General features: G+C 45.4%; 1 protein-coding gene across 1 annotated transcript in view; it reads right to left on the bottom strand.

Annotated features, from left to right (window-relative positions):
- The window catches only part of MFAP5 (microfibril associated protein 5), a 195351-nt gene extending 175654 nt beyond the window's left edge, over positions 1-19697 (bottom strand). Inside the window, exons 1-2 of the mRNA XM_068255104.1 lie at positions 19638-19697; positions 5288-5376 (exon numbers count right to left, since the gene is read on the bottom strand). Of these exons, the coding sequence (XP_068111205.1) occupies positions 5288-5333 (46 nt within the window). The 5' untranslated portion in view covers positions 5334-5376; positions 19638-19697. The remainder of the gene's footprint in view (positions 1-5287; positions 5377-19637) is intronic.
- Positions 19698-27513: the final 7816 nt, after the last annotated feature.

The raw sequence follows: 27513 nt of genomic DNA, 5'->3' as shown, positions 1-27513 counted from the left end.
TGTGTAAACTGGAGCTATGAGTAAACCTAGATATTATACCATGGAGAGTCCCGATGTTCAAAAAAGTTTTTAGCAACAGTTCCGAAAAATCATATTCTGGACCTGGAAAAAGGGTGCATTGCTGAGAAGGCCTAAAGTGTCTTCCGTCCAAGGGCTGGCTGGAGATGAGAAAGGAGGTTGCATATGGAAGAGGAGGCTACAAACGGAAAAGCGAAGCTACGAGAAAAGAGCTGCTGCCTAGAGGAGTTATACATGAAAAGGAGGGGCTGCACTGCAGTACATGCATGTTATGCTTGGAAGAGGGGGCTGCACATGGGATAGGGGGGCAGATGCTACACATGAAAAGGTAGCCACAAGCAAGCTGGCCGGAATAAGCATACATCTGGCCTTGCCTAGATATGGTGCAGAGATTGGCCACCAAGATAAAAGGGCCTGGGGGATTGTGGTTTTGAGGCTAAACTAAGCTTATCTACCCCTAAGAAGATATTATCACCATGTGTAAATATATAAAGATGGCCATGCTTGAGCTGGGAGCATGGTCATGGGAACATATGTTGGATATGCTAAACCTCAGCCGACAATCAGGCGTGTCTATGGCACCCGGGGACCTCAATTCCGTGAGCAATCCAACGAGTGGGTATACTCAGCCCCAGCGATGCCAATCCCCTGCTGATGCCACTGCTTGCACCGCTACCCTGCCTGCCTTATGACATCACGCACATGCCACTTGTGGGTTTTAATTAAGGTAGCATGTATTATTTTAAAACTATAATGGCTGAAAACTGAAGAATAATGAATTTTTTCAATTTTTTATTATTTTTACTGTTAAAACACATTTAGAATAAAATAATTATTCGCAAAAAGTACCTCAAGGTATCGATTGTTTCGTTGTGATAAGTTGTAATAAAGGTACAGGCGAATGAATGGAAGGAGCGCTGACAGGTGAAAATTGCTCTGGTTTTTAAAGGGAAGGTGAACCCTTGGAGGTGAAGTGATTAATCGATCAGAGACTATTTTCAATCACAATATAATCACCCTGATGAATCAGATAGAGCAAAGGTTGATGAAATACATAATGAAATGCTCTTGATTCTTGTTCCATGGATTGAAATAACTCGAAATAATAAATACATTTTAAGAATTTGATTAACTATCGGCTGATAAGAATCGATTCTAAATCAAAATGACAATTTGATTTTTCATCCATTCGATTAATTTATTGGTTATAATTATCAATCTAAGTAAAACAATCGACCAGTGTATGAGAAAAGATTTAATACAACAGAAACATCTATGATTATATTGGAATGCTTACAATGCAGGGTTAGGTTGTAGCCTGCATAATAAACACAGAATTTGATTTTATGGCTGACAAATTCCTAAAGCTCCGTACTCACCACCTGACGGGTCCAGCGTCCAACGGTCATCCACCGACACCTTTTCCTGCTGGCGGTTATGCACGGCATCACGAGACGTTACACGTCGGGCACAAACAAATTCAAGCGATCGCAGTACTTTGTACAGTAGTCGTCGGGGATCCTAACTACTTTACAACCGTGTCACGCCAACTGGCAGCCCCAGGACAACATAACGCAAATTGGCGTCAAGTCCTGGGGGCCGTCTATTTATATTGCATAGCGCTGCGATATACAGCAGCACTGTACTGGGGACAGCTATGTCACTCGGCTGTCCCCTGGGGTGGCTCAGGAGCGATCGGCTCTCATAGGCTGATGTCTATGAGAGCCGATCGCTGTGATTGGCTGGGGGAGGGATCGGGTAGAGGGGAAAAAAAAAGAAAATCACCATTCTTATTGTTAAAAAAAACAAAAACACAAAAAAAATTAATAATAATAATAAAAAAAAAAACAAGAAAAAACAAACAAAAAAACTGCCTGCAACAGCAATCAGAGCCCACTGGAAATCTCTGCTGGTGGGCAGAAAAGGGGAGGGGGTTCATTTGTGTGCCCCCTTGTGTGGCTTTGCAGCGAGCCATTAAAGCTGCAGAACCCTAGTTTGTAAAAAATAGTCTGGTCACTTGGGTGGTAAAGCCTGTGGTCCTTAAGGCCCTGTTCAGACTGTCAGCGTCTGTAGAACGCGTATAAATTCAAAGAAACGCAAGTTGAAAAACGCATGCGTTTTTCTTTTGTTCAAATGCGTTTTCTATTGCATTTTGCACACACACGTGACCCGGGGAAAAAAAAAATTAAGGGAACCGCAGAGGGAAACGTACGCAAAAACGCAATAGTACGCGTTTTTGATACGTCTCCATAGACTTTCATTGCGTCCGTTTCTGTGCGTTACGCACAGAACTGAGTGCAGCAATGCGGATGAGAAACGTATGCGTCTCATACGCATACATGTGAACTAGGCCATTGTAAAGCATTGATAGGCGTTTCTATGCGTATATTGTACCCTTACGCGTTCCCTCAAAACGGCTAGGAACGCACATAGTCTGAACAGGGCCTTAGTGGTTAAAGATCCAATCCGCCATGATGGTGGTTATCGCCCTGTGATGCTAAGCGACGTTTGCGTGGTCGTGCGCCTGTACTCACGTCACAATATCATGGAATGGACCGTTTGGCGCTCAAAAAATTCACCGGCCGTTGGTAAAATTGTTGGTAAAATGGGTACATAGCTTATAGAGACACTGAAGCGAAAAAATATATATGATATAATGAATTGGTTGTGTACTATGAATAATTACTAAAAGATTAGCAGCAAAGAAAATATTCTCATATTTTTATTTTCAGGTATATAGTGTTTTTTCTAACATTGCATCATTCTATAATATGTGCCGATTACACAACACTCAGCATTCAAAATGAGTCTTTCAGAGCAGTCTGTGAAGTAATGACCTCTCCTCTAGCAGAGGAAAAGTAAACAGTTCAATTACAGTTGAGATAATAAAAGTCAGATAACAGCCCTCTCCAGGACTAACTTAGTCGGAGAGCTTAATAGCTTTTTTGCATAGAGATAACAACTGGAGTTTCTCAACTCTTCCTGTACTGGAAACAATTAGACTGATGTATCTGATCTTAATGTTTTTTTTCTTAGCTGTACTACACATACAAATCATAATATCATCATTTTTTTTCGCTTCAGTGTCTCTTTAAGAGGGAAAATCTCTCACATATATGTAAAAACTACAACAGCTTCAAGGTAAATTCTGGCTCTTTAAAAGTAAAAAAAAAACAATAACCACAAACCAATCCCCTGAGGCCAGCTGTATAAATTGCAGAGATATGACAGTATTATTATTTATTATTATTATTTAGTATTTATATAGCGCCGACATATTACGCAGCGCTGTACAGTGTATATATATATATATATATATATATCTTGTCACTAACTGTCCCTCAAAGGAGCTCACAATCTAATCCCTACCATTGCCATATGTCTATATTATGTAGTGTAAGTACTGTAGTCTAGGGCCAATTTTAGGGGGAGCCAATTAACTTATCCGTATGTTTTTGGACTGTGGGAGGAAACCGGAGTGCCCAGAGGAAACCCACGCAGACACGGAGAGAACATACAAACTCTTTGCAGATAGTTCCCTGGCTGGGATTCGAACCAGGGACCCAGCGCTGCAAGGCGAGAGAGCTAACCACTACGCCACCGTGCTGCCCGTATCACACTATCACATCTCATTGCTGGGGATTGTGGCATTCCAGGGCATGTGGGATGTGTATTCCTCTGCTTTACACACAGATGCTAAACTAATGACAAATAAACCGTATTCTCCAGATCACGCCTGGCCTGACCATGTTGTCAGAAAAGCTGCTCTAAAAAATTACCACATTTTGTGTCAAATAAACACAGCAAGTATCAAGTAAAGGAAATAAATATTGGGTTTGGCCGCTACATAACTATTTGCACTCAAAAAAGTAAACAGTGGAGGACACATGATTTTTGAAGAGGCCCTGTTGTTGATCCAAGTATATGAATCCACTACTATATCCAGAAAGAGAAGTGTTTACTAAAATAAATGTTTCTGAAATAAATGTTTCTAAAGCTGTAAGGGCCCTTTTCCACTAGCAATCGCTAGCGTTCGCGCTAAATGCTAGCGATTGTGATTCAGCAAAGTCCTAAAATTTCCCGGCGATTGCGATTTAGCTATGCAATGCACTGCATAGCAAAATCGTGGCAAAAATCGCTCCGGGCCGCGATCGCGCTTGAGTAAAAAACGAATTGCGGTAGTGGAAATGACCTACCGCGATTCCTATGTTAAAATACAAGCCGTATCGATTTAATAATCACTAGCGATTTGCGATTTTGCGATTCAGCATCGCAATCGCCGCTAGTGGAAAAGGGCCCTGAATGTTTTCTTTTTACCAACCCAGCCAGCTGAAAGCAGTGTTGAATTGTGGCTGTAGCATGGAGGGATCTGCAGCTCTGTCCAGCCTCTCTGTTAAAGTGGACCCAAACCAAACGTGTTTTTAATTCAAAATATGTAGTTGTACCACTCTGACACATACAAAGATAAATAAACACTCCTTCAAGCCTATGAGCATTTCAGTGCATGCTTTTCACCCTTCTCTTTTCATAACTAGGGTTATACAGGTGGCAGCCATTACTTCTAAGCTTAGTAGGAGGTTTTAGATCATGGGTGTGTTTGTCATCAGCTACCCTCCTTCACAGGGGCGTCGTCTGTCACAAGCAGAGATCACCTCCCCTGTGACATCATCAGTAGTAGCGTGGGTTTTGTTTTTTATCTCCTCCACCAGTCTGCCGGATTTTGTCCCGGCAATATGAAAGGAAGGGAGGGGCTCCTCCAATAAATGTAAAATATTTTATATTTGCCATCATGCAGCTGAAAAAAAGGCTGCTATTTATTATTATAATTTAGAAAATTGATTTTATTTCTTAAATCTTGTATTCTTAATTTGGGTCCACTTTAACTCCCTCCCTTCTGATTGTCATGTTGTCTGTTCTAGTGTGTGCAGTTACAAGACAGCTGCTCTGTGTGTTCAGTGCTAGGTGAAAGTAGCATGGGGAGAGCACAGAGGATTGTACACACAAGAGCAGACAACAAGTGATCCGGCATAGGTAATTAGCAGAGCTGCTGATTACACCATGCTGTGGTCAAACGTCAACACAGTTTTCAGCTAGCTGGAATAAAGGTGCCCATACATCAGAAGATGTATAGGCAGATCGACCAAGAGGCAGATTTTTCTCTGATCGAATCTGTTGCCACATCCACCACCTCTCCTGCCCTGACATGCCCCCCTCCCCCAATGTAAGATATGTCACCCCCACCACCAGTGCCCCATGCAGTACACATTACCTGTCGGTGTGCGCCGCTGGCTCCACGCTCTGTCATCTGTGCACATACACACGCCGCACGTGGTTACGGGGCTGTAGGCCGGGCTCACAATAGTGATGGGGAGAGCATGGGAAGGGAAAAAACAATATCCATGTTACTGCACGTCAGACCAGGGCTGTGGAGCCAGAGTCAAGGAGTCAGAGCCATTTAAGGTACCTGGAGTTGGAGTTTCATAAACTAAGGAGTCAAATGATTTCTGTACCCACTCCATAGCCCTGCTAGGGTTGTGGAGTCAGAGTTGAAGTCATTTTTGGGTACCTGGAGTCGGAGTTTCATAAACTGAGGAGTCGCAGTTGGATGATTTTTGTTCCAACTCCACAGCCCCGCATCAGACTGCAGTTATTTATTTTGCACCCTGTCTAGTCTGCAGTGCGTTATCCTGCCTCTACCAGTCCAGTCCGCAGACTGCCATCCAGGTCCATGCTAGTGCAGTGTATTATGTATGCACATCCTGGTTCTGCCCTCTCCACACTGCATGTACTGCCCTGCTGTTCTTTCCATTGGTGGAGGTGACCCCGGGGGCTGCGGCCTGGTGGCCGTTAGCAACAAAGTCATCGCCCTTTGCAGGATGCTCTAGTGAAGACTAGTGGGAAGCCCCACGTTCTCCACCACTGCCCAAATCAACCGGTCCCTGACAGGACATGAGATTTCCAATAGAATGAGGTTTTCTGCTGATTCCTAGCACAGTGGTGTAACTACAATTCATGGGGCAGCCCAGCAAAACTTTGATGTTCACACCCCTTCCCTTGCCTCCTCTGGGTGCCCTTTATGGCCTTGGCTACCTCAGAAGAGCAGCTAATTTGAAAACACAAGATGTTAAACCTATGTCTGCTTCCATGAAAGCAGGAAGTAGACACTCTTCAAGAGCCAAAGTAGGTGAAGTGAGAAGCACCTTAGCATGTAGAGGTGTGCCTCAATCCCGTCCAAGTGTCTCTTGGGACCACTGTAGTCAAGGAGATAAATGGATCGGCACCACCAAGATATGATCAAGGCTCTTTTATTGAGCACAGCAGTAACAGACGCTGTTTCGGGCCAGCAAGCCCTTTCTCAAACTGCTCACCAGTGACACAACTACAACCACCATATATAGGCACCCACTGAGTGGGTGGGGACACAGACGGACCTGATGGGGAACTTCAAAATACATTTATCATAGGTATAACTCACCAGGAGCGATAATCCCCACTGCACGCCAGGGTCGCACCTCACAGCGCGCCGTCTCGCCATCACAGGCCAATCAGAACGGTGAAACACCGCCGGCTGATCAGACGCGAGTCCCAGCGACGCCCAGCGTGACGTCACGGCAACTCGCCGTGCACTCACGCTCGTAGAGATCACTGGCCATACCCTACGTGTAAGGGGAGTGTGCGGCGTCATAGCAACGCCGCACCACCTATGTAAACAAACAGCCTGCAATGTGCGGACAAAATTACAAGTTAAAAGCGTAAATGAAATAAATCATGAGAATGAATGTAACAGCACATCTGCATGCAGAAAAAGGGGGGAATTACTTACAAGTTACCAATCATGTCCTTCCAGTGCCCCAGGTAAAAACAAAAAGAGCACCTAAAAAATAGAATACAACACATAAGTTAAAATGCATAGAGACCCCCATAGAAGTCAACCTCCCATCACAAACAAAACCTAAGGTCATATTCCTTATTCAAGCCACCTGGACCCATGGTACCTAATCTTCTAATCCAATATGCCTCCTTACGTAAAAACTCTTTATCACGACTTCCTCCCCTAAAATTAACGGGGACCCCATCTATTACCGTGACCCTCAATTGCGAGACAGTATGTCGGAAGTTATGAAAATGTTCTGCCACCGTTAAATTGCACTGTGGATTGCGTATATTGGATTTATGTGATGATACGCGGTCTTTAAGACGTTGAGTCGTCTTACCAATATATGAGAGACCGCAGGGGCATTTTAACATGTACACTACATATGTGGAGTCACAACTATATAACCCATTAATTTGCATAGGAGTACATAAGGATGGGTGCGAGAATGTCCTGCCTTGAATGACACTGTTGCACATGTGGCAACTAAGACATGGATACAAACCACGTCGACCATCAATCGGACGCGTCGGAGCACCTGCCGTGAGTTTATCACGTATCGTTGGTGCGCGTTTGAATGACATAAGGGGTGGGTACCTAAATTCAGGTATTAACGGAAGTCCATCCCTCAGAATGTGCCAATGTTTGCGGATGCTATGAGTAATAGCATCACTGCAAACATTGTATGTAGAGACAAAAGGTAATCTCACAGCCATACCCCCCTGCACTCCTTTTAGTTCTTGATCTAAAGCAACGATCAGGATAGCCACGCGCCTTAAACTTATCCACCATTTCACGTCCGCGCGCCTCTCGAACAAATCCATCGCTGACAATTCTAGCAACGCGAGTTGCCGTGACGTCACGCTGGGCGTCGCTGGGACTCGCGTCTGATTGGCCGGCGGTGTTTCACCGTTCTGATTGGCCTGTGATGGCGAGACGGCGCGCTGTGAGGTGCGACCCTGGCGTGCAGTGGGGATTATCGCTCCTGGTGAGTTATACCTATGATAAATGTATTTTGAAGTTCCCCATCAGGTCCGTCTGTTTCCCCACCCACTCAGTGGGTGCCTATATATGGTGGTTGTAGTTGTGTCACTGGTGAGCAGTTTGAGAAAGGGCTTGCTAGCCCGAAACAGCGTCTGTTACTGCTGTGCTCAATAAAAGAGCCTTGATCATATCTTGGTGGTGCCGATCCATTTATCTTCTTGACACTCTTCAAGAGAACCTTAACTGAGAGGGATATGGATGTTTCAATACCAGTTGCTTGTCAGTCCTGCTGATCTCTTTAGCTGCAGTAGTGACTGAATCACACCCTGAAACAAGCATGCAGCTAATCCAGTCTGACTTCAGTCACAGCACCTGATCTGCATGCTTGTTCAGGGGCTGTGGCTACAATTATCATGCTGGGAATACACGGCTCGATTTTGAGCCATTAGGATGGCTCGATAGATAATTTCCGACAAGTCCGACCTCCCGCCCGATCGTTTCACCACTCGATTCCGGATTGAAGTGAATAGAAAAAGATAAGAAAAACGAGTGGAAGGTAAGAGAATTGACTGCGGAATCAAGCGGCGAAACGTTCGAGCGGGAGAATCGAGCGCCAAAATCGAGCCGTGTATGCCCAGAATTAAAGATACAGGATCACCAGGAGAATCAGGAAACTGGCATTATTTAAAAAGGAAAAAAACAATATCCTTCTCAGTTTAGGTTCCCTTTCAGATCTATTGCAGTATTTGTATCCGCTGTAACAAAGGGATGTTTTTCTTTAAGGTTATTATGCTGTTGCTTATCTATTAGATGGCTGGATAGTGTAATGGTTAAGGGCTCTGCCTCTGACACAGGAGACCAGGGTTCAAATCTCGGCTCTGCCTGTTCAGTAAGCCAGCACCTATTCAGTAGGAGACCTTGGGCAAGTCTCCCTAACACTACGATTGCCTATAGAGCCCGTCCTAGTGGCTGCAGCTCTGGCGCTTTGAGTCCGCCAGGAGAAAAGTGCGATATAAGTGTTCTGTGTTTGTTTGCGTATGTTAGAGCAGAGAGGAAGTATTGAGTTCAGGTCCGCTTTACAAAGGTAAAGTGCTGTAAAACATATCAGTGCTATATAAATACACACTAGTAATCGCAATGACTCACACTGGCAAAGTCTCTGTATGGTTGTAGCACAGAGAAAATGGCATATTATCATCAGGCATGGAGTGACCTTGCAGTAGTATCCTTGATGTTAAGTCCCCTTCCTACATACTGTTCATCCAAAGCAAACAAACACCTCTGCTTCCATTGTGAGTCCAGCCTGTGGATGTTTGCACCTGGTTTGACAATAAACTTATCCATTACAGAGTGTGGCCCCTTTATAGAGCTCAGTACACACACAATAGCCATACCTGGGGGAAGGGATTGTCCTATGTACACCTTGTTATCACTTCCCTCCTCTGTAAGCTGATGGATCATGCAAATCACACTGCTATTTGTGAGGACAGATTGGCATATTCAGGACACGCTGGAATCTAGGAGGCCACACACTGATCGATTTGACCACCTATATACAGCAGATTAGACCACTGATTTAATCTGCTGTGAAATCGGTAACACAAACTTGGCCCAATAGATTGATTTCCGTCCAAAATCGATCATGGAAAATGTTGCTCGTTCGCTTACGGATCAGGAGTATTGTTTTATTCAGCGATGACCGATGTAGAATAGCGACAGTATTATCACCTGTCATGGCATGTCCTCCATGGTCCGGCGCTTTAACTTCATGCATACGGTTCAAACACTAGAGCTTCGGCAGCATACACATCAGAGCTCTAGTGTTTGAACTAGCTTGTCACATGACCAGGAAGGGAAGAGGGACTTGGAAAGGAGGAGACCCGATGCATTATGTTAAAGTGTAACGGTCGGGCATTATATCAAAGATCAATTCTTTATTTGTATCTGGTAAACAAGTAAAGGTGCCCATACACTCGTCAGATTGGCAGCAGATAGATAAGAAATGCATCTGATGATCTATCTGATGCGTTTTTAGAACATTTTTTACCAGGCTAGAATTCCAATAGATTTCAGTTTGAAATCTATTGAAATTCGATCTGATGGCATTTTTTTGCCATCAGATTTCCATTAAAGGGACACTTAAGTCAAACAAAAAAAATGAGTTTTACTTACCTAGGGCTTCCAATAGCCCCCTGAAGCTCTCCGCTGCCCTCGCTGTCTCCCTCCGATCCCCCTGGCCCCGCCGGCAGCCACTTCCTGTTTCGGTGACAGGAGCTGACAGGCTGGGGACGCGAGTGATTCTTCGCGTTCCCAGACACATTAGCACCCTCTATGCTGCTATATGGTATATGATATATGCTATAGCAGCATAGATGGCGCTATTGTGTCCAGGAACGCGAAGAATCACTCGCGTCCCCAGCCTGTCAGCTCCTGTCACCGAAACAGGAAGTGGCTGCCGGCGGGGCCAGGAGAATCGGAGGGAGACGACGAGGGCAGCGGAGAGCTTCAGGGGGCTTTTGGAAGCCCCAGGTGAGTAAAACTCATTTTTTTTTTTGACTTAAGTGTCCCTTTAAGGCCAATGCAAAATGATAAGCAATCTCATCAGATCGACCTAAATTTTCCATCCTGCCAGTTCGACAGAAATCCATCGAAATCGATCGAAATCGGCCATCGATCGGTCGATTCGCCAACCGATTTTCAATCGATCAATCGATCGATCAATCTGGATCGATCGGTCGGCCAGAAAATTGGCTCAGTGTATGGGCCCCTTAATAAGGATGCTAACCAGGCAATCCAAAAGTTAAAATTACTATTAAGGTGGCCATACACTTATAGATTTGCAGCAGATTTGACCATCAGATAGATTTCTGTCAGATGCTTGTCAAGTTGAATCTGACAGGAATCTATCTGATGTGTGCCACACACTAGGAACAGATTTCCAATAGATTTCAGAATTAAATTTATTGGAAATCTATCTAAATGCATTACTGGGCCATTACATCCAATGCAACTCTACTAGCAGCAGATCGACCTAGATCTTCCATCCTGTCAGATCAAATCCATAGAAATCGATCAAAATCGGCCACAAATCGATCGATCAGCTGATTTTGATAGAATTGATTTCCAATCGATCGATTCCATTGAATCGATCGATCGATGGCTGAAATCGACCAGTGTATGTGCCTCTTTACTTTTCTTGTTGATAAATGATCATTCCCCAGATTACCTGACTCTTATTTGGTAAACACAAAATTTGGCACACAAAAAGGAAGTTGCAGGGCATGCTGGGTTGTCCTTTTTTGCTTCTCTACTTCCCCTCAGACTTAACGAATGCAGCCTGATTACTGCATCTCTGTTCCTCTCTGATTGGCCAGTATTTCTCATGCTGAGACAGCGGAAAATTGTTACTTACCTATCCGTAATTTTCCTTTCCCGATGCCTTCATGTCATCACACATATGGGTAGATGCCCCGCCCACTCTACCCCATAGGGCGTTTAATGAATAAATGTGTAACTTTTCCTGCTATCTGTGAGGACAGATTGGCATATTCAGGACACGCTGGAATCTAGGAGGCCACACACTAGTCTTTATTACTGAGAGAGAGCATTCAAGTGATTCTAGCCTCTTCCCCTCAATACCCAAACCATGAGATTCAGTCTCTGGGGGTCTGGATGATGGATTACACCCTGATGTAGAAGGTCCGTCCTGAAAGGGAGAGGAAGAGGAGATCGTAGTCCCACAGGAGAGGGAACCGGGGTCGACTCGGCCAGCAGGGAATGATTATAATTAAAGTTACTTTCTACTTGAGAAGTCTCATGAGTAATTGGGGAATCATCGGGATTGGTGGAAAGGCAAAACCAATGTTGAACTCCCTTGGAGCTGTGATCGCGTCTGTTGCTATGGCTTGCCTGCATGGGTATCTGGTCATAAAGTTCCTGCATTCCGTGTTGGTTTTCGACACCATTAAGTCTATATGAGGGTAACCTAGCTGATTGCAATCCCAAAGAAAGATCTCCTCGCATAGACTCCACTCGCAGTTGTCTATCTTGTGTCGACTTAGATAATCTGCCTTCACATTCTGTGACCCCGGAATGTAGACTGCCTTGATATCCCATAAGTTTTGTTCCGCAAAAAATGAAAAATCCTTTCCGTTTCTTCTAATAACCGCCGACTCCTCGTTCCCCCCTGTCGTCTTGTCCATTCTGACAACTACTGTGTTCCCTTGAATCAAAGTTTGAAAACTCATCAGCGCTTGGTGTGCTGCTCTCAACTCTAGGATATTTGTGTAAGTGTATGGTGTTGTGGGGTATGCCATATCCCCTGGGCTGTGTGTTCTTGACAGTATTCCCCTCAGCCTTTCATGCTGGCATTGGACGTAATGATGGTCTGTTGTCCTGGCTGGATGAGATGACCTCTCGTCAAATTGGTACGTATTGTCCACCATTGTAAACTGTCCATCATGATACGTGTTATCCAGATCCTCTGAATCATATTCTTCTTGTTCCACTGTCTGAGGAATCCAAACTGGGACGGTCAGATGTGACACTGCGCCCACCTGATCATAGGTATGGTCCAATTAGACTCAGACATTGGCCTCAATTCCTGTCTTTAATAACTCTTCTGAGCTGTTTTACAGTTATCACCATGGTGATATAATTGTGATAACTGTAAAATAGCTCAGAAGAATTGAGGCCATTGTCTTGCTGAAATTGACTTTGCTGATTGTACTTGCAGAATCTTAGTAATCAAAACAGCTACCTTGTCTTCCGGGAACATGAGTATATTCTCTTGAGTTTTGAATAATGCCCCCAGAAAAATCATTTCCTGTGTCGGTTCCATATGACTCTTGATTAAGTTGATTTTCCAACCGAACTTTTGAAGTGTCTCCAGTCTGTCTGTGTAGCAGTAGAGTTTGTCGATTTTGTGATAGAAGAAGAAGGTCGTCTAGATATTGAAAAAGTCGAAGATCCTTCAGTCTCAACAGAGCTACTACTGCTAAAAGGAGGGTGAGAGCTGTTGTACTATCCCCCCCCCCCCCCCCTTTCTCCCTGCTCTATGGTATTTATGGACTGCCTGGAGCAGGTGATGAAATGGTCTTTGTGATCAGCTTAGTGCTTCATTCATATGTTAATTGAGGGTGTTGAAGTGCTTCCTGTGAGGGGAGATCAGGGAAAGTGCTCCTATCAGGCAGTGAAGGGGCTATTGTTTTTCATAGCTGTTTGGAGGAAGCTATGCACTGGCCAAAGTGATATAGTGCTGAGTGAAATCTGAAAGCCATCTACAGACATGAGATGGTGAGAGGCGAGCAGTGCACAATCCAAGCATCTGCATGTCGCCCTGCAGGGATAGGTAATCAATCCCCTAGGTAACATAGCGGTTCCCACACTGTACAGACTGCAGGCTAACAACATCTTCTGTTGCCATGCTGGAGAGGGCCAATGATACAGGAGTGACGTCATGTGGTGGGCGGGGCGAGTGGGGAGAACAATGCTCTTGGCGCATACCTCCCAACTTTTTGAGATGAGAAAAAGGGACACTTAAGTCACACCCCTGCCACACCCCTGGCCACGCCCTCACCACGCTTCTAGTCACGCATACCATAAAGATTTCATAAGAGAAATATGTTGTTTTATAATTCAAACCACATTGGTCCTTTCTATCCGGGTTCATTTTCCTTCATAGTAGCATTTTAAAATTAGTAATATATCAATTTAAAGGTTGGGAATAAAGTTTAGAGTCAATCAAACACATTTTTAGTATAGAAATATACAGTGGGTTGCAAAAGTATTCGGCCCCCTTGAAGTTTTCCACATTTTGTCATATTACTGCCACAAACATGAATCAATTTTATTGGAATTCCACATGAAAGACCAACACGAAAATCATACATGATTCCAAACATTTTTTTTTACAAATAAATAACTGCAAAGTGGTGTGTGCATAATTATTCGGCCCCCTGCAGTCAGTTGCCTATAGACATTGCCTGATGAGTGCTAATGACTAAATAGAGTGCACCTGTGTGTAATCTAATGTCAGTACAAATACAGCTGCTCTGTGAGGGCCTCAGAGGTTGTCTAAGAGAATATTGGGAGCAACAAAACCGTGAAGTCTAAAGAACACACAAGACAGGTCAGGGATCAAGTTATTGAGAAATTTAAAGCAGGCTTAGGCTACAAAAAGATTTCCAAAGCCTTAAACATCCCACGGAGCACTGTTCTAGCGAAATGGAAGGAGTATGGCACAACTGTAAACCTACCAAGACAAGGCCATCCACCTAAACTCACAGGTCAAACAAAGAGAGCGCTGATCAGAAATGCAGTCAAGAGGCCCATGGTGACTCTGGACAAGCTGCAGAGATCTACAGCTCAGGTGGGAGACTCTGTCCATAGGACAACTATTAGTCATGCACTGTACAAAGTTGGCCTTTATGGAAGAGTGGCAAGAAGAAAGGCATTGTTAACAGAAGGCATAAGAAGTCCTGTTTGCAGTTTGCCACATGCCATGTGGGGGACACAGCAACCATGTGGAAGAAGGTGCTCTGGTCAGAGGAGACCAAAATGGAACTTTTTGGCCAAAATGCAAAACGCTATGTGTGGCAGAAAACTAACACTGCACATCACTCTGAACACACCATCCCCACTGTCAAATATGGTGGTGGCAGCATCATGCTCGGGGGGTGCATCTCTTCAGTAGGGACAGGGAAGCTGGTCAGAGTTGATGGGGAGATGGATGGAGCAAAATACAGGGCAAACTTGGAAGAAAACCTCTTGGAGCCTGCAAAAGACTTGAGACTGGGGCGGATGTTCACCTTCTAGCAGGACAACGACCCTAAACATAAAGCCAGGGCAACAATGGAATGGTTTAAAACAAAACATATCTATGTGTTAGAATGGCCCAGTCAAAGTCCAGATCTAAATCCAATCGAGAATCTGTGGCAAGATCTGAAAACTGCTGTTCACAAACGCTGTCCATCTAATCTGACTGAGCTGGAGCTGTTTTGCAAAGAAGAATGGGCAAGGATTTCAGTCTCTAGATGTGCAAAGCTGGTAGAGACATACCCTAAAAGACTGGCAGCTGTAATTGCAGCAAAAGGTGGTTCTATAAAGTATTGACTCAGGGGGCTGAATAATTACGCACACCCCACTTTGCAGTTATTTATTTGTAAAAAATGTTTGGAATCATGTATGATTTTCGATCCACTTCTCACATGTACACCACTTTGTATTGGTCTTTCATGTGGAATTCCAATAAAATTGATGCATGTTTGTGGCAGTAATGTGACAAAATTTGGAAAATTTCAAGGGGGCTGAATACTTTTGCAACCCACTGTATATATTTACATAGAAAGGGGGACAAAGTCCTGAAAAAGGGACAAATGAGGGTGAAAAAGGGACAGAGGGACAGGGCTCCCAAAAAGGGACTGTCCCTCCGAAAAAGGGACAGTTGGGAGCTATGTTGGCGGATGCTTGGCTGAATCAATACGGCTAAAGGTGTCCATGACGATGTATGGGGCAGATCGGCCAAGAGACAGATCTCTGATCGGAGAGAGATCTGTTTCCTGCCCATACACCGCAGGACGATTCCCAATCGATTTCAGCATGAAATCACTCTGGAATCGGCCTTACGCCGCCGCATTGCAGCCCTCGGCGCTGTCCCCCCAATGTAAACTGTGCCCCATTCAGTATACTTTACCTATCGGTGTCCGCCGCAGGCTCCATGCTCCGTCCTCATAAATATATATGTGTACGGAGGAGGACGATATTGCAAGCCGTTACCACCACGCACCCGAGCGAGCATGTCGGCCCTACATCTTGCAGCATGTCCGATCGATTCATGCCACCAATTTCATCCACAATTTGGTCATATCGTTGATCGGGCATGCTCTTGGCAGCACCGATTTTCATCCAATCCGATTCTAATAATTTAATCATATGGCCGATCGAACGCCAAGTCGCCTGATGTATGGCAGCCATAATCCCTGGCCGAGGTCTCGGCAGAGGGGGTCAGTATCAGCAATTGTGTGTCCCTGAAAATTTTCCTAATAATAGTGTGGGTTAGTCCCACCAACAGGTAGCAGATGTCCAACATTTAGTCATGTGACCTCACACAATTGGGCGTGGGCTTTGTGTTAGGTAAGTATAACCATGTTTATTTATTATTTTGCTTACACTCCTGACTTTTGGCTTACACCATTTTGGTCCCTCACTTGCAGCCCTATTATGTGTGGGCACAGTATAGTGACTTTCGCAGGATGTAGTCTTTGCCCACATGGCACAGAACAGCCCTCCAATTTCTGCTGCTTTTCACCATCATATTAGATAAGTAGTCAAATACTGTATATATATATATATATATATATATATATATATATATATATATATATATATATTAATCCTGACTCCAAGTGCCCCTAGGCCAGGTATGTTTTGGCTCCCGTTTCTTGTGCAGCAGCAACTCTCCCATCAGAGGTGTAGCTAAGAAGCTGTGGGCCCCGGTGCAGCATTGCCCGGTTTAGCATTGGAGCCCCCCCAAGCACTCTATACGTAACAATTGATGCGCGCACCAAAACCAATCAAGGACAACCACAGTGTCAGAAGTGCAAGAAGGGGATGGGAAACCGTGTGTTAATGATCACTACTATTCAAAGCATCTACAGAAGTGAATATTATCAGCACAGGACCAATAAAGAGCTAGTACTGTGTTTGAGGGGTAGGCCCCTCAATCCCGATGGCCCCGATGCGGTCGCTACCTCTGCACCCCCTATTGCTACGCCACTGCCTCCCATCCCATGTGCAGCTTCCATGTTTATCATCCATGTACAGCAACCCCTTTTCTTTCAAGAACAGCTCCCTTGAGCTTCAATCTCCCTTTTTTATGTATTCAGCCTCCTCATTCATATGTAGCAGCCCCTCTTTCATGTTCAGGAGCCGCCTTGGGCTACAGCCACCCAAGACCTGGGCCTTTGTGGCAGAAAACCAACCCTGGGACTCCAGCCCAAACATTGTATAACCAGTTTTGAACAGAATGGAAGGTTAGGCTTGGTACACTCTGCAACACAAAATGGCCCATTTTGCCAGATTGATGCATTTGTCGATGGATCCGATGTTAGGCCACTTGCATTTGCAAATCGCTATCGCAATCACTCAGCATTTTGCTAGTGTTTTGAACAGCGACTTCTGGAGCTTCTAGAAGCATCTTTTTAGTGCTTATGTTTGCAAAGCGATTTGTTAATTTTTTTTTTCCTGCTCGGGTAGTGAAATCACCGCAAAATTGCTTTCAAACAGGGATTGCAAAGCGGTTTTGCAGCGATTTTGTTCTGGAGCGCAATTGCTCAAAAAATGCTGCAGGACCCACGATTGCGATTTCCCTCCAGCCTGTGGTGGAAACACATTTGCTTCGGACACCAAACACAAAACACAATTGGAGCAGACACTGATTGGGACATTTGTGATCCGGCTCAATGTGAACCGATACCTTACAATCTCTGTCAATTTGTTATTGCTGTCTGTGCTTTGTGGGGGAGAAATCACTTCGCTTCATGTCTGTGTGTCACAAAGGAAAGAGACAAGTGACAACAGTACATCCTAACATTTGTATGGCGCTTTTCTCCTGTTGGACTCAAAGCGCTCAAGAGCTGCAGCCACTGGGACGCGCTCAAGAGGCCACCCTGCAGTGTTAGGGAGTCTTGCCAAAGAACTACTTACTGAATAGGTAATCCTTATCAGGATTCAAACCCTGGTCTCCCATGTCAAAGGCGGAGCCCTTAACCAGTACACTATCCAGCCACATCAGTTATGGCCCATACTCACGAGGGACTTTTGTCGCCTCAACACGCGGCGCGCGCGTGTTGCGGCGACAGGTCGCCCGTGAGTATGGGCCGTTGCACGCGCGCGCACCCCGAACTGTCGCCCGTCGCTCTTGTCGCCATGCGATTGAAAGTTTCAATCGCATGGCAACAGTCGCCGCCGCACCTCCGCCGCAACTGTCGCTAGTCCGCGTGAGTACGCGGACTAGCGACAGCAACCTCCATAGAGGTAAATGGAGCTTCCGGCGGGGGGAGGAGGAACGTCGGCGACAGCTTCCGTCTCGCCGCTGGTCCCTCTTCCGCGTGTGTACGCGGAGGGACCTGGAGAGAAGCTGTCGCCGGCCTGTCGCTAGCACGCTCACGTGTGCTGGCGACAGGCCACTTCTGCAGCCCGTGAGTACGGGCCATTAGGCCCCTTTTACACGAGCAGGTAATTCCTGCGTTGCAATACCCTATTTTGCCACAAAAGCAATGAACGTCTATGGAAACACTTATTGCTGTCTCTTGCAGTGCGCCAGAAGTATCCAAGTCAACACAAGTGCAACAGCGCGCTACCGCAAGAAGCACGTTTAACACGCGGTACTTGGTGTAATGGAATTCTATGGGTGACGCATGAAGTGTAAATGACGAAGTGTGATGCATCGAGGTAAGTATGTGCGGACGGACGGGAATCCCAGTTATGTACTTCCTGCTTAGCAGGGAGTACATTACTGAGCGGGGTATGGCACTATGCATATGCCACACAATCATATGATTGTTATTTTTTGCGTTGTGGTGGTGCAGGGTCCTATGATTGTCATTTTTTTGCGTCACGGTGGTGCAGGGTCATATGATTGTCATTTTTTTGCGTTGCAGTGGTGCTGCAGGGTTATATGATTGTCAGGTAATTCAAAGTATGTTTCCAAGTCATTACTGAGCATGTGCGAACAGTCCAACGCAGTTGATAACGTGTATAACGCACTGCATGCAGTACTTTCACTTAATGTGCAGCGTAAGTCACCAACACAACGTGTGCGCTGTGAATGGGGCATTGATTTTTCATTGCAGTGAGTTATTCTGCGTTAAGGCCTCTTATACAGTAAGACGTTGTGTTTGATGCGACGTTAAGGTCGCATAACGTGCCCCTAACGCAACACATTGAAAGACTATAACTTGGACCTTATTTAGCAGGGTTTGGTGCGCCGTTTTCGTCGCACAGTGATAAAACGAAAACGGCGCATGCGTAAAAAAAAGGTGGTGGTGCAGGGTCATATGATTGTCATTTTTTGCGTCACGGTGGTGCAGGGTCATATGATTGTCAGGTAATTCAAAGTATGTTTCCAAGTCATTACTGAGCATGTGCAAACAGTCTAACGCGGCTAAAAACGTGTATACCGCATAGCATGCAGCACTTTCATTTAACGAGCAGCGTTAGACACCAACATTAGTCTGCACTGTGAACAGCCCATTGATTTTTCATTGCTGTAAGTTATTGTGCGTTACATGTTGTTGTAACGTGCCACTTTAACGTTGCACTGTGAAAGAGGCCTAAGAGATCCTATGGAGGTTCCCTCTTGTCACCCAAAACGTTTTTTTTCGACTCCTGTCATCATCTCTGTTTGAACCAAGATACATGGTGCTCACAAAAAAAAAAAACAGGTTGAGGCTGGAGTTGGTCTTTAAGCCCCTCAACGTTAGTTTGTGATATTACTGCCCGCCACCCGCAGAGTAGTTTCGGTGATTCTGAATAATTTGCTTTTTATTAGGTGCTACTCCAGTAAAATTCCCCCTTTAATTCCATTTACAATGGCGGATGTGGCAGTAATCCTTTTATTGGATGGGCGCAGCGCTCTCAGCTGTGTTAAAGTCGAGGCCTGTGCAGAAGCCTCACGCCCAGCCGCGGGTGGGACGATGACTCCGGCAGCCAGGACGGTGCCTCAACATGGCAGACATACAGTGACACGCTGCGGGCTCACCTGAGTGCGGGAGGAGGCCCAGTCAGGAGTCAGACGCATTGATGCTGAATGGGAGTCGCCTAGGGAAAAGGAAAAAAAAATCTGTGCTTTAGTTTTGGAGAACGTGTGAAGAGAATAGAACCAGTTTTTAAGTTACTGTATTACTGCTTTCTGTGGCCTGATCAGAGATTTTACCTCAGTTTCTGCCCAGAAGCTGAGGACTGAGGAGCCACAATACAAACTTAGCCAAAGTCCTAACTCCTCATTCCACAAAAAAAAAATAATAATCTGTACATTTTTTTTTATCTTTGTTTCTGTTGGCAGGGTCGTTTTTAGGCAAAAGCCCCCTGTGCCACCTCTGCCCCCTTATGCAACTCTCTGTGCCTTCTTCTGTCCCCTTGTGCTAAATCTTCCCCCCGTGCATCTCTCTTTCACACTCTGCGTCCTTCTGCCCCGCTTTGTGCCTTCTTCTGTCCCCCTTTGTCCCTCTGTGTCTCCTTCTCAGTGGCATAGCTAGCTAGAGATCATGGGGCCCCATAGCAAAACTTTCATGGGGCCCGCATATGTAGGCACTCTTAAAGAGGAACTGTCGTGAAAACCTTAACATTTAAAGAGACACTGAAGCGAAAATAAATCTCGCTTCTTGTCTCATAGTCAGCATGTGTGCCCCTGCTAAAACGCTGCTATCCCGCGGCTAAACGAGGGTCCCTGACCCCCCAACCCCCCTCCCCCCCCCCTGCAAAATCAATGACCAACTTGGTCGTAGATTTTGCTGCTGTTGAGGCAGGGCTAATGGCTGCAGCCCTGCCTCTCAGCGCCGTCTATCAGCGGCGCATCGTCGCCTCTACCCCGCCCCTCTCAGCGAAGGAAGACTGAGAGGGGCGGGGGAGAGGCGGAGATACGCGCTGACAGACGCGCAAGAGGCAGGGCTGCGGCGGTTAGCCCTGCCTCAATCCCGGAAGAGGGGATGCGCTGTTCGGAGGGGATTTCGAGGGGTAAGGGACCCCCGTTTAGCCGCGGGATAGGGGCGTTTTAGCAGGGGCACACATGCCCCTGCTGACTATGAGGTCTGAAGCGAGATTTATTCTCGCTTCAGACTCTCTTTAAAACACATACAAATAGGAAGTACGTTTCTTCTAGCGTAAAATGAGCCATAAATTACTTCTCTGCTATGGTACTGGCATTTACAGTAATTAGTAGAAATCTGACATTACCGACAGGTTTTGGGCTAGTCCATCTATTCATAGGGGTTTCTCAGCATGGCCTTTATTTTTTATAAAGATATTCCTTGAAAAAAAATTTATACAAAGATGTTGACCAGCCTCCCTGCAAACCGTTCACTTTTTTGGCAGTTGGACGGAGCAACTGCCATTTACGAAGTGCATTTTAAAAATAAACAAATCCCTGTGAACCCCCCATGAGGAGATGGGCTAGTCCAAAACCTGTCTGCTCAGTCAGATTTCTACTACCTACTGTAAGTGACAGCAACATAGGGGAAAAGTAATTTATGGCTCATTCTACTCTGGAAGAAACAAAATTGGGCAATTTACATTCTCATGCAGTCTACATTGCACATAGTTCATGGGCACAGAGACAAACTCAGAGGGTGGAGAAACACAAGAAAGTTAATGGTGAAGTATCCACTGGACCCCCTATGCTTCAGGGCCCCATAACAGATGCTATGGCAGCTATGGCTATTGCTACGCCCCTGCTCCTTCTGTTCCCATTCCCCTCCTGCGCTCCCCCAGCTTAGTGTGTAAAAGCAGAGCATAGCGCAGCAGAAGCTGTGCTCTCACCTCCTGTCCAGAGTCCAGCGCTGTGCCTGTGCGATCATCCTGACTGTTTCCTGCTCCCTCTAGTGCTGGCACCTCACTCTCCTCATGATGCGTGTAATAACGCTACATGCAGTAGGAGATTCTGAGCACAAGGCCAAGTGGCGAGCAGACAGGTGGAAGCACGGCACTGAACAGTGAAGAGGTGAAAGCCTAGCTTCTGCTGCACTATACTGTGCACTTACACACAGGGCTGGGGGAGTGCAGAGAGGAGACGTGCAACGAAATGCAACAGGATCAACAGGTTGTCTGTTTTTCAGGGACTCCATGGCCTCAATTCACTAAACGTTATCAAACACTTTATCAAACATTTGATAATTTACCTCATGGGTAAAATCTAATTTTGAATTCACAAAGGTGTTATAGATATATTGAACGTTTTATCAATAAAGCATTCGATAAATATATAACACCTTAGTGAATTCAAAATTAGATTTTACTCATGAGGTAAATTATCAAACGTTTGATAAAGTGTTTGATAAAGCTTAGTGAATTGAGGCCCATGTGTCTCCTTATATGGTTTAAATTCTCTAGTGTGTGCTTTTTTTTTTCCTGAACGGTGGGGGGGGGGGGGGGGGGGTGTTGGGTGTTGGGGGGGCTGCAGTATGGGCCACCCATCATTGGAAGCACTTTGGATCACGAGTACTCTCGAAGCCGTACGAAGCAAATTATACGGGGGTGACAGTGCTGGCATGAGGGGTTCAAAAGAGGGCAGAGAAGGCTCTATAGAATCCAGAGCCTTCCCTGTCCATAGGTAAGTATCTCACTTTTATTTGGGGGGGGGGGGGGAGGGGTGAGATGGGGCTCTACACTCACTTTAAGGGTAACAACAATGATAAATTGAACCATCAGGGCCCTAAGCATAAAACTTAAAGAGAATCTGTGATTTCAACAAGAAATTTAAAAAAAAAATGATACTTACCTCAGGAGAGGCAAGTCTCCTAATGAAGCCTCCCCTGTCCTCCTCAGCCAGCACGACCCAGCACTGGCACACCCGAATGGTCAATAACATTAATAATAACAACAGTGGCCTGCCTGCACAGGCAGACTAGCGGCTTTCTGCTTTGGCTCTGGTGGAAATAGCCGAGCCCCAATTGGGTTCCAGCCTGAGTGGAAAGCCGAAAGGCGGCGCTGACAAGCCCTTGTTGCTGGACATTTGGGGGTTCCACCACTGGAATGAGGCATAAAGGGAGGATGAGGGAAGCCTATTTAGGATCCAGAGGAACCTCCCCTCCGAGGTAAGTACCCCCCTGGGTAGAGATGAGCGTAATGACTTCATTACGATTTTGCGAAATTTCGTGTAATTAGTGTAATTACGATTATGGCCGTAAGTACATAATCGTAATGAAGAAGGATTTCGCGAAATTCCGCGTAAGCGTAATTTTCGCATTACAGTGGGTATCGCGAAATTACGTTTGCCTTGCATGCAACCGTTTGTAAGCGTAGTTACATAACGTAATTTCGCGATAGTTCATATTACTGTAAGCATTAATTTTCGCGTCGTTTTCGCGTTACGGTGGGTATCGCGAAATTAAGTTTGCCTTGCATGCAAACGTTTGTAAGCGTAGTTTACACCCTTGAACTGCGCATGCTTAGTTTTTACATTATTTAATGCGAAAAAGCGTTTATATGCGAAAATTTGTTAGCGTTCGTCTGACTACCGCTGATTCGCTTCTGATTGGCTAATGCGAACAAGTAATTTTTTATAGCTAACAAGTAATTACGAAATTCGCGAAATTACGAAGAAATGCGAAATTACGGGATGGTTTAACGCGAAATTACGTTATGGTTTAATGCGAAATTACGTTATGAACGAAACGCGAAATTACGCGTTTAAAATTACGCTTACGGTATTTTAAATTACGATTTTAATGGCAATTACGCTACCATAATTTCGCATCGTAATAGCAAATTTCGCATGCGTAATTATAGTAACGCGAAATTTCGAAAATTTCAGCTCAACCCTACCCCTGGGTACTTTTTCACTACAGGGTCACTTTAGCCTTTATTTATATGTTAAAAATTTACAATTAGGGGTCACATGCAAAGGTCCTCTAATGTATTAGAGTCGGCAAAATAGATTTGCCTGGTTCCATTTACAATGTATAAATATAAAAAGCCACACATGTTTCAGCCTAGTGACACCACAAGTTGGCATATTGAGTTTGGCCTGGAAACTCAGATTTGCATTCTATGATTTTCTTTTGTGAAAGGTTAAGAGGCCCAGTGTTTGTTTCCAGTGAGAGGGGATGCCATAGGATATGTGATGGAAATGCTATGCATGGTACAGGGTTAGGCCTCATTCACAAAGGGCCTTTCTTCAAAGGTTTCTTGGCTAGTTTAAAACAGTCTGGCAAACTTACCTCCAGAAAGATAAGGTGGTCATGGTAAATTATCCTACAAAATCCTTGCCAGAGACTCGCCAGCTAGGCAAATTCCTCAACAAATGCCACAAAAAAAGCATTTTTTAAAGAGACTCTGTAACAAAATTTTGAGCCTTTTTTCTTCTATCCTATAAGTTCCTATGCCTGATGTAATGTGGTCTGGATTACTGCAGCCTTTTCTAGTTGCACTGTCTCTGTAATAAATCTTATCTTCTTTCCTCTGTCGGGCTCAGGCTGGAATGTGTGGAATGTGCAGCACTGCTTGTGATAGGCAGAAGCTTTACACACCCTCTCCAAGCTCTCCTCTCAGCCTATCACACTCTGGTTAGCAGCCATGTCTTTTGTTTGTAAACACTGCCTAAAATTGGCAATTACAAGCCAGGATTGCAGCAGGGAGTGGCAGAAACAGCACAGAGGGGCCCAGGAGAACATAATGAATAGAATGGTATGCTTTTTATTGTAAGAATTTTAAAGTACAGATTCTCTTTAAAGCAGTTGTTCGGCTGTGGTACCAAAACGATGGGCAACCACACTTGTGTGAGCACTAAATGTAAAGCTGATCGGAGGGGGGAGCTGTGACTGGGCTGATAAGCTTATGAGGGGATATCTGGAGAGATACTACTCTACTAAGGGTGTCTGCTGGAACACTTCCTAAAGGGAGACGCGGGGCGGAGACATCCACAGGGGCACTGCTGTGCCTTGGAGCAACTCCGCAGGGGCATGGCTTTACTAAGAGGGAGGCGACATCAACAGGGGCAATACAAGCGCAGCAGTCTTCTTAAAGAGAATCTGTATTGTTAAAATCACACAAAAGTAAACATACCAGTACGTTAGGGGACATCTCCTATTACCCTCTGTCACAATTTCGCCGCTCCTCGCCGCATTAACAGTGGTTAAAAACAGTTTTAAAAAGTTTGTTTATAAACAAACAAAATGGCCACCAAAACAGGAAGTAGGTTGATGTACAGTATGTCCAAACATAGAAAATACATCCATACACAAGCAGGCGGTATACACCCTTCCTTTTGAATCTCAAGAGATCATTTGTGTGTTTCTTTCCCCCTGCAGATCTCATGCACTGAAGTTTCAGGCTGCTCTTTTCTTCCTGCAAACAGCTTTGCCCTTGTCTATAATTCCTCAGTATGTGAAAGCCCAGCCAGCTCAGAGGAGGATTTATCCAGCTTGTAAAAGATAAGAGGAGAAGCTGCCCTAATCTATACAATACACAGGCAGTGTGCATAGAGGGGCCTGGAAGGGGGAGTTCATAGCAGAACAACAACACTGAAGAACTTGGCAGCCTTCCAGACAAAGGCAGACAAGGTCTGACAGGGGAAAGATACATTGATTTGTTACAGAGACTGTGATAGTAGAAAGTGGCTGCAGTAAGCCAGAACACATTAGAATAGCTTTTGGAACTTGTAGGATGATAAAAAACAGATGCAATTTTTTGTTACGGAGTCTCTTTAAGGAGAGAAGACATCTGTACATGCTCTCTTTTGCTGAGGGGTGGAGGATCAACAGCCAGAAGCACCACCCTGCTGTGGGGATGGAAGCACATACAGGGAAACCAGTCTGCTGAGGGACAATGGGTATATGGGGGATACCTCTCATGTGACCAATGCCATTCGTCTAGTTGGAGGAACCCAGCGGAGTGCCTCATACACCAACGGCCGCTTCCTGCTCGCAGCAAATTGGTTGCGCGCACTAATTTGTAAGAAACAGAGGACCCAGTGGGAAACACTAACGTAATATTGTACACCAGGACCCGTGGGCTGCGGGCACTTTTCCAAACCTAATTTTGCTGGGAGGGTGTGGATAGTGCTTCCTGGTGTCCCCTATTCTTACAAATTGGTTGCCAAAAGCAAGAATCGGTCATAGGACCTCTTAAAGAGAAACCGTAACCAAGAATTGCACTTCCCAATCAGTAGCTGATACCCCCTTTCCCATGAGAAATCTATTCCTTTTCTCAAACGGATCATCATGGGGCTCTGTATGGCTGATTCTGTGGTGAAAACCCCTCCCACAAATGATGTCACCGCCTCACAGCACTGAGGTCCTGACATCACACTGTGGGAGCCTTGTTGCATCGTGGGAAATAACAGCTGTTTAACATACAGTGACCAGATTTTTATTGGCCCAGTCTGGGATGGGGGGGGGGGGGGGGGGGGGAGGGGTGCGAAAAGCGAGGCTACGACAGTGCGATGTGCGAAGCGGCAAAAAAATGGGCGTGGTCATGACGTCACATGGGCTAACTGTAATGTAACGGTTAGTAACAGTAAGGCTGCGGGCCAGAATTTCTCCCCAAAACAGTTAGGCAAAGTGACCCTAAGGTAATTAGTCATCGTTTCCCAAACACATAAGTAAGCAGAGTGTCCACTATGATGTGGTGAAACAGGAGATTTGCATCATGGAAGTGCAGATGATAAATCTGCAGAAACTTTGTGATGCTATTATTAGCATACCATTTAGTAATCATGAGCCCCCCAAAATGCCAAATGGCTGCCAGCATTAACCCCAAAGTAGCAAATGCAGCTAACTATGACCATCAAGTAATAAGTGTAGAAACCGTTACCTCGGGACACATTAAATGCAACAATCATTACCTCCAACACATAAAACGCAACAACCCTTACCTTCGACACATGACATGCAACAACCATTACCTCCGACACATGACATGTAACAACCATTACCTCTGACACATTAAATGCAACAACCATTACCTCCGACACATGAAATGCAACAACCATTACCTCCGACACATGATATGCCACAACCATTATCTCCGACACATGAAATGCAACAACCCTTACCTCCGACACATGAAATGCAACAACCCTTACCTCACGACACATGAAATGCAACAACCATTTACCTCTGACACATGAAATGCAACAACCCTTACCTCCGACACATGAAATGCAACAACCATTACCTCCGACACATGACATGCAACAACTATTACCTCCGACACATGAAATGCAACAACCATTACCTCCGACACATGACATCCAACAGCCATTACCTCCGACACATAATATGCCACAACCATTACCTCCAACAACAACAAACATTACCTTGCACGTGTTAAAATTCAGTAAATGTTATCACCACCCCCTCCCCCATGCACACATGCGTAAAATGCAGCACACGTGAAATGCACATACATTACCCCACATATAGGGAGTGCAGCAAAATGTTACCTCAGACATTAATGCATTAAATGTTCCCGTCCGCCAAGAGGGTGACACTGGATGGATGGAGGGTAACGTTGGGTGAGGAGGAGGGTGACACAGAATGAGGAGGAGGGGTAACACTAAGTGGGAAGGAAGGTGACATTGGGTGGGGAGGACGGTGACACTGACTGAGTGGGGGAGGGTGACACTGATTGGGTGGGGAAGGGTGACACTGATTGGGTGGTGAAGGGTGACACTGATTGGGTGGGGAAGGGTGACAATAGGTGAGGAGGGTGACAATAGGTGAGGAGGGTGACACTGACTGGGTGGGGAGGGTGACAGGCACTAGGTGGGTAAGCAGCCAGAGGGTGACAGTGACGGGATGAAGCGAGGGTGACAGACACTAGGTTGAATAGGAGCCGGAGGGTGATAGTGACTGGGTGTGGTGGTGGTGGGGGGGGGGTGACATACACTAGGTGGGTAGGAGCCAGAGGATGACAGTGAC

Source organism: Hyperolius riggenbachi, chromosome 10, assembly GCF_040937935.1.
Source record: "Hyperolius riggenbachi isolate aHypRig1 chromosome 10, aHypRig1.pri, whole genome shotgun sequence".
NCBI lineage: Eukaryota > Metazoa > Chordata > Amphibia > Anura > Hyperoliidae > Hyperolius > Hyperolius riggenbachi.
The sequence above is the reverse complement of the archived record's forward strand: the minus strand, read 5'-3'. Positions and strand labels throughout refer to the sequence as shown.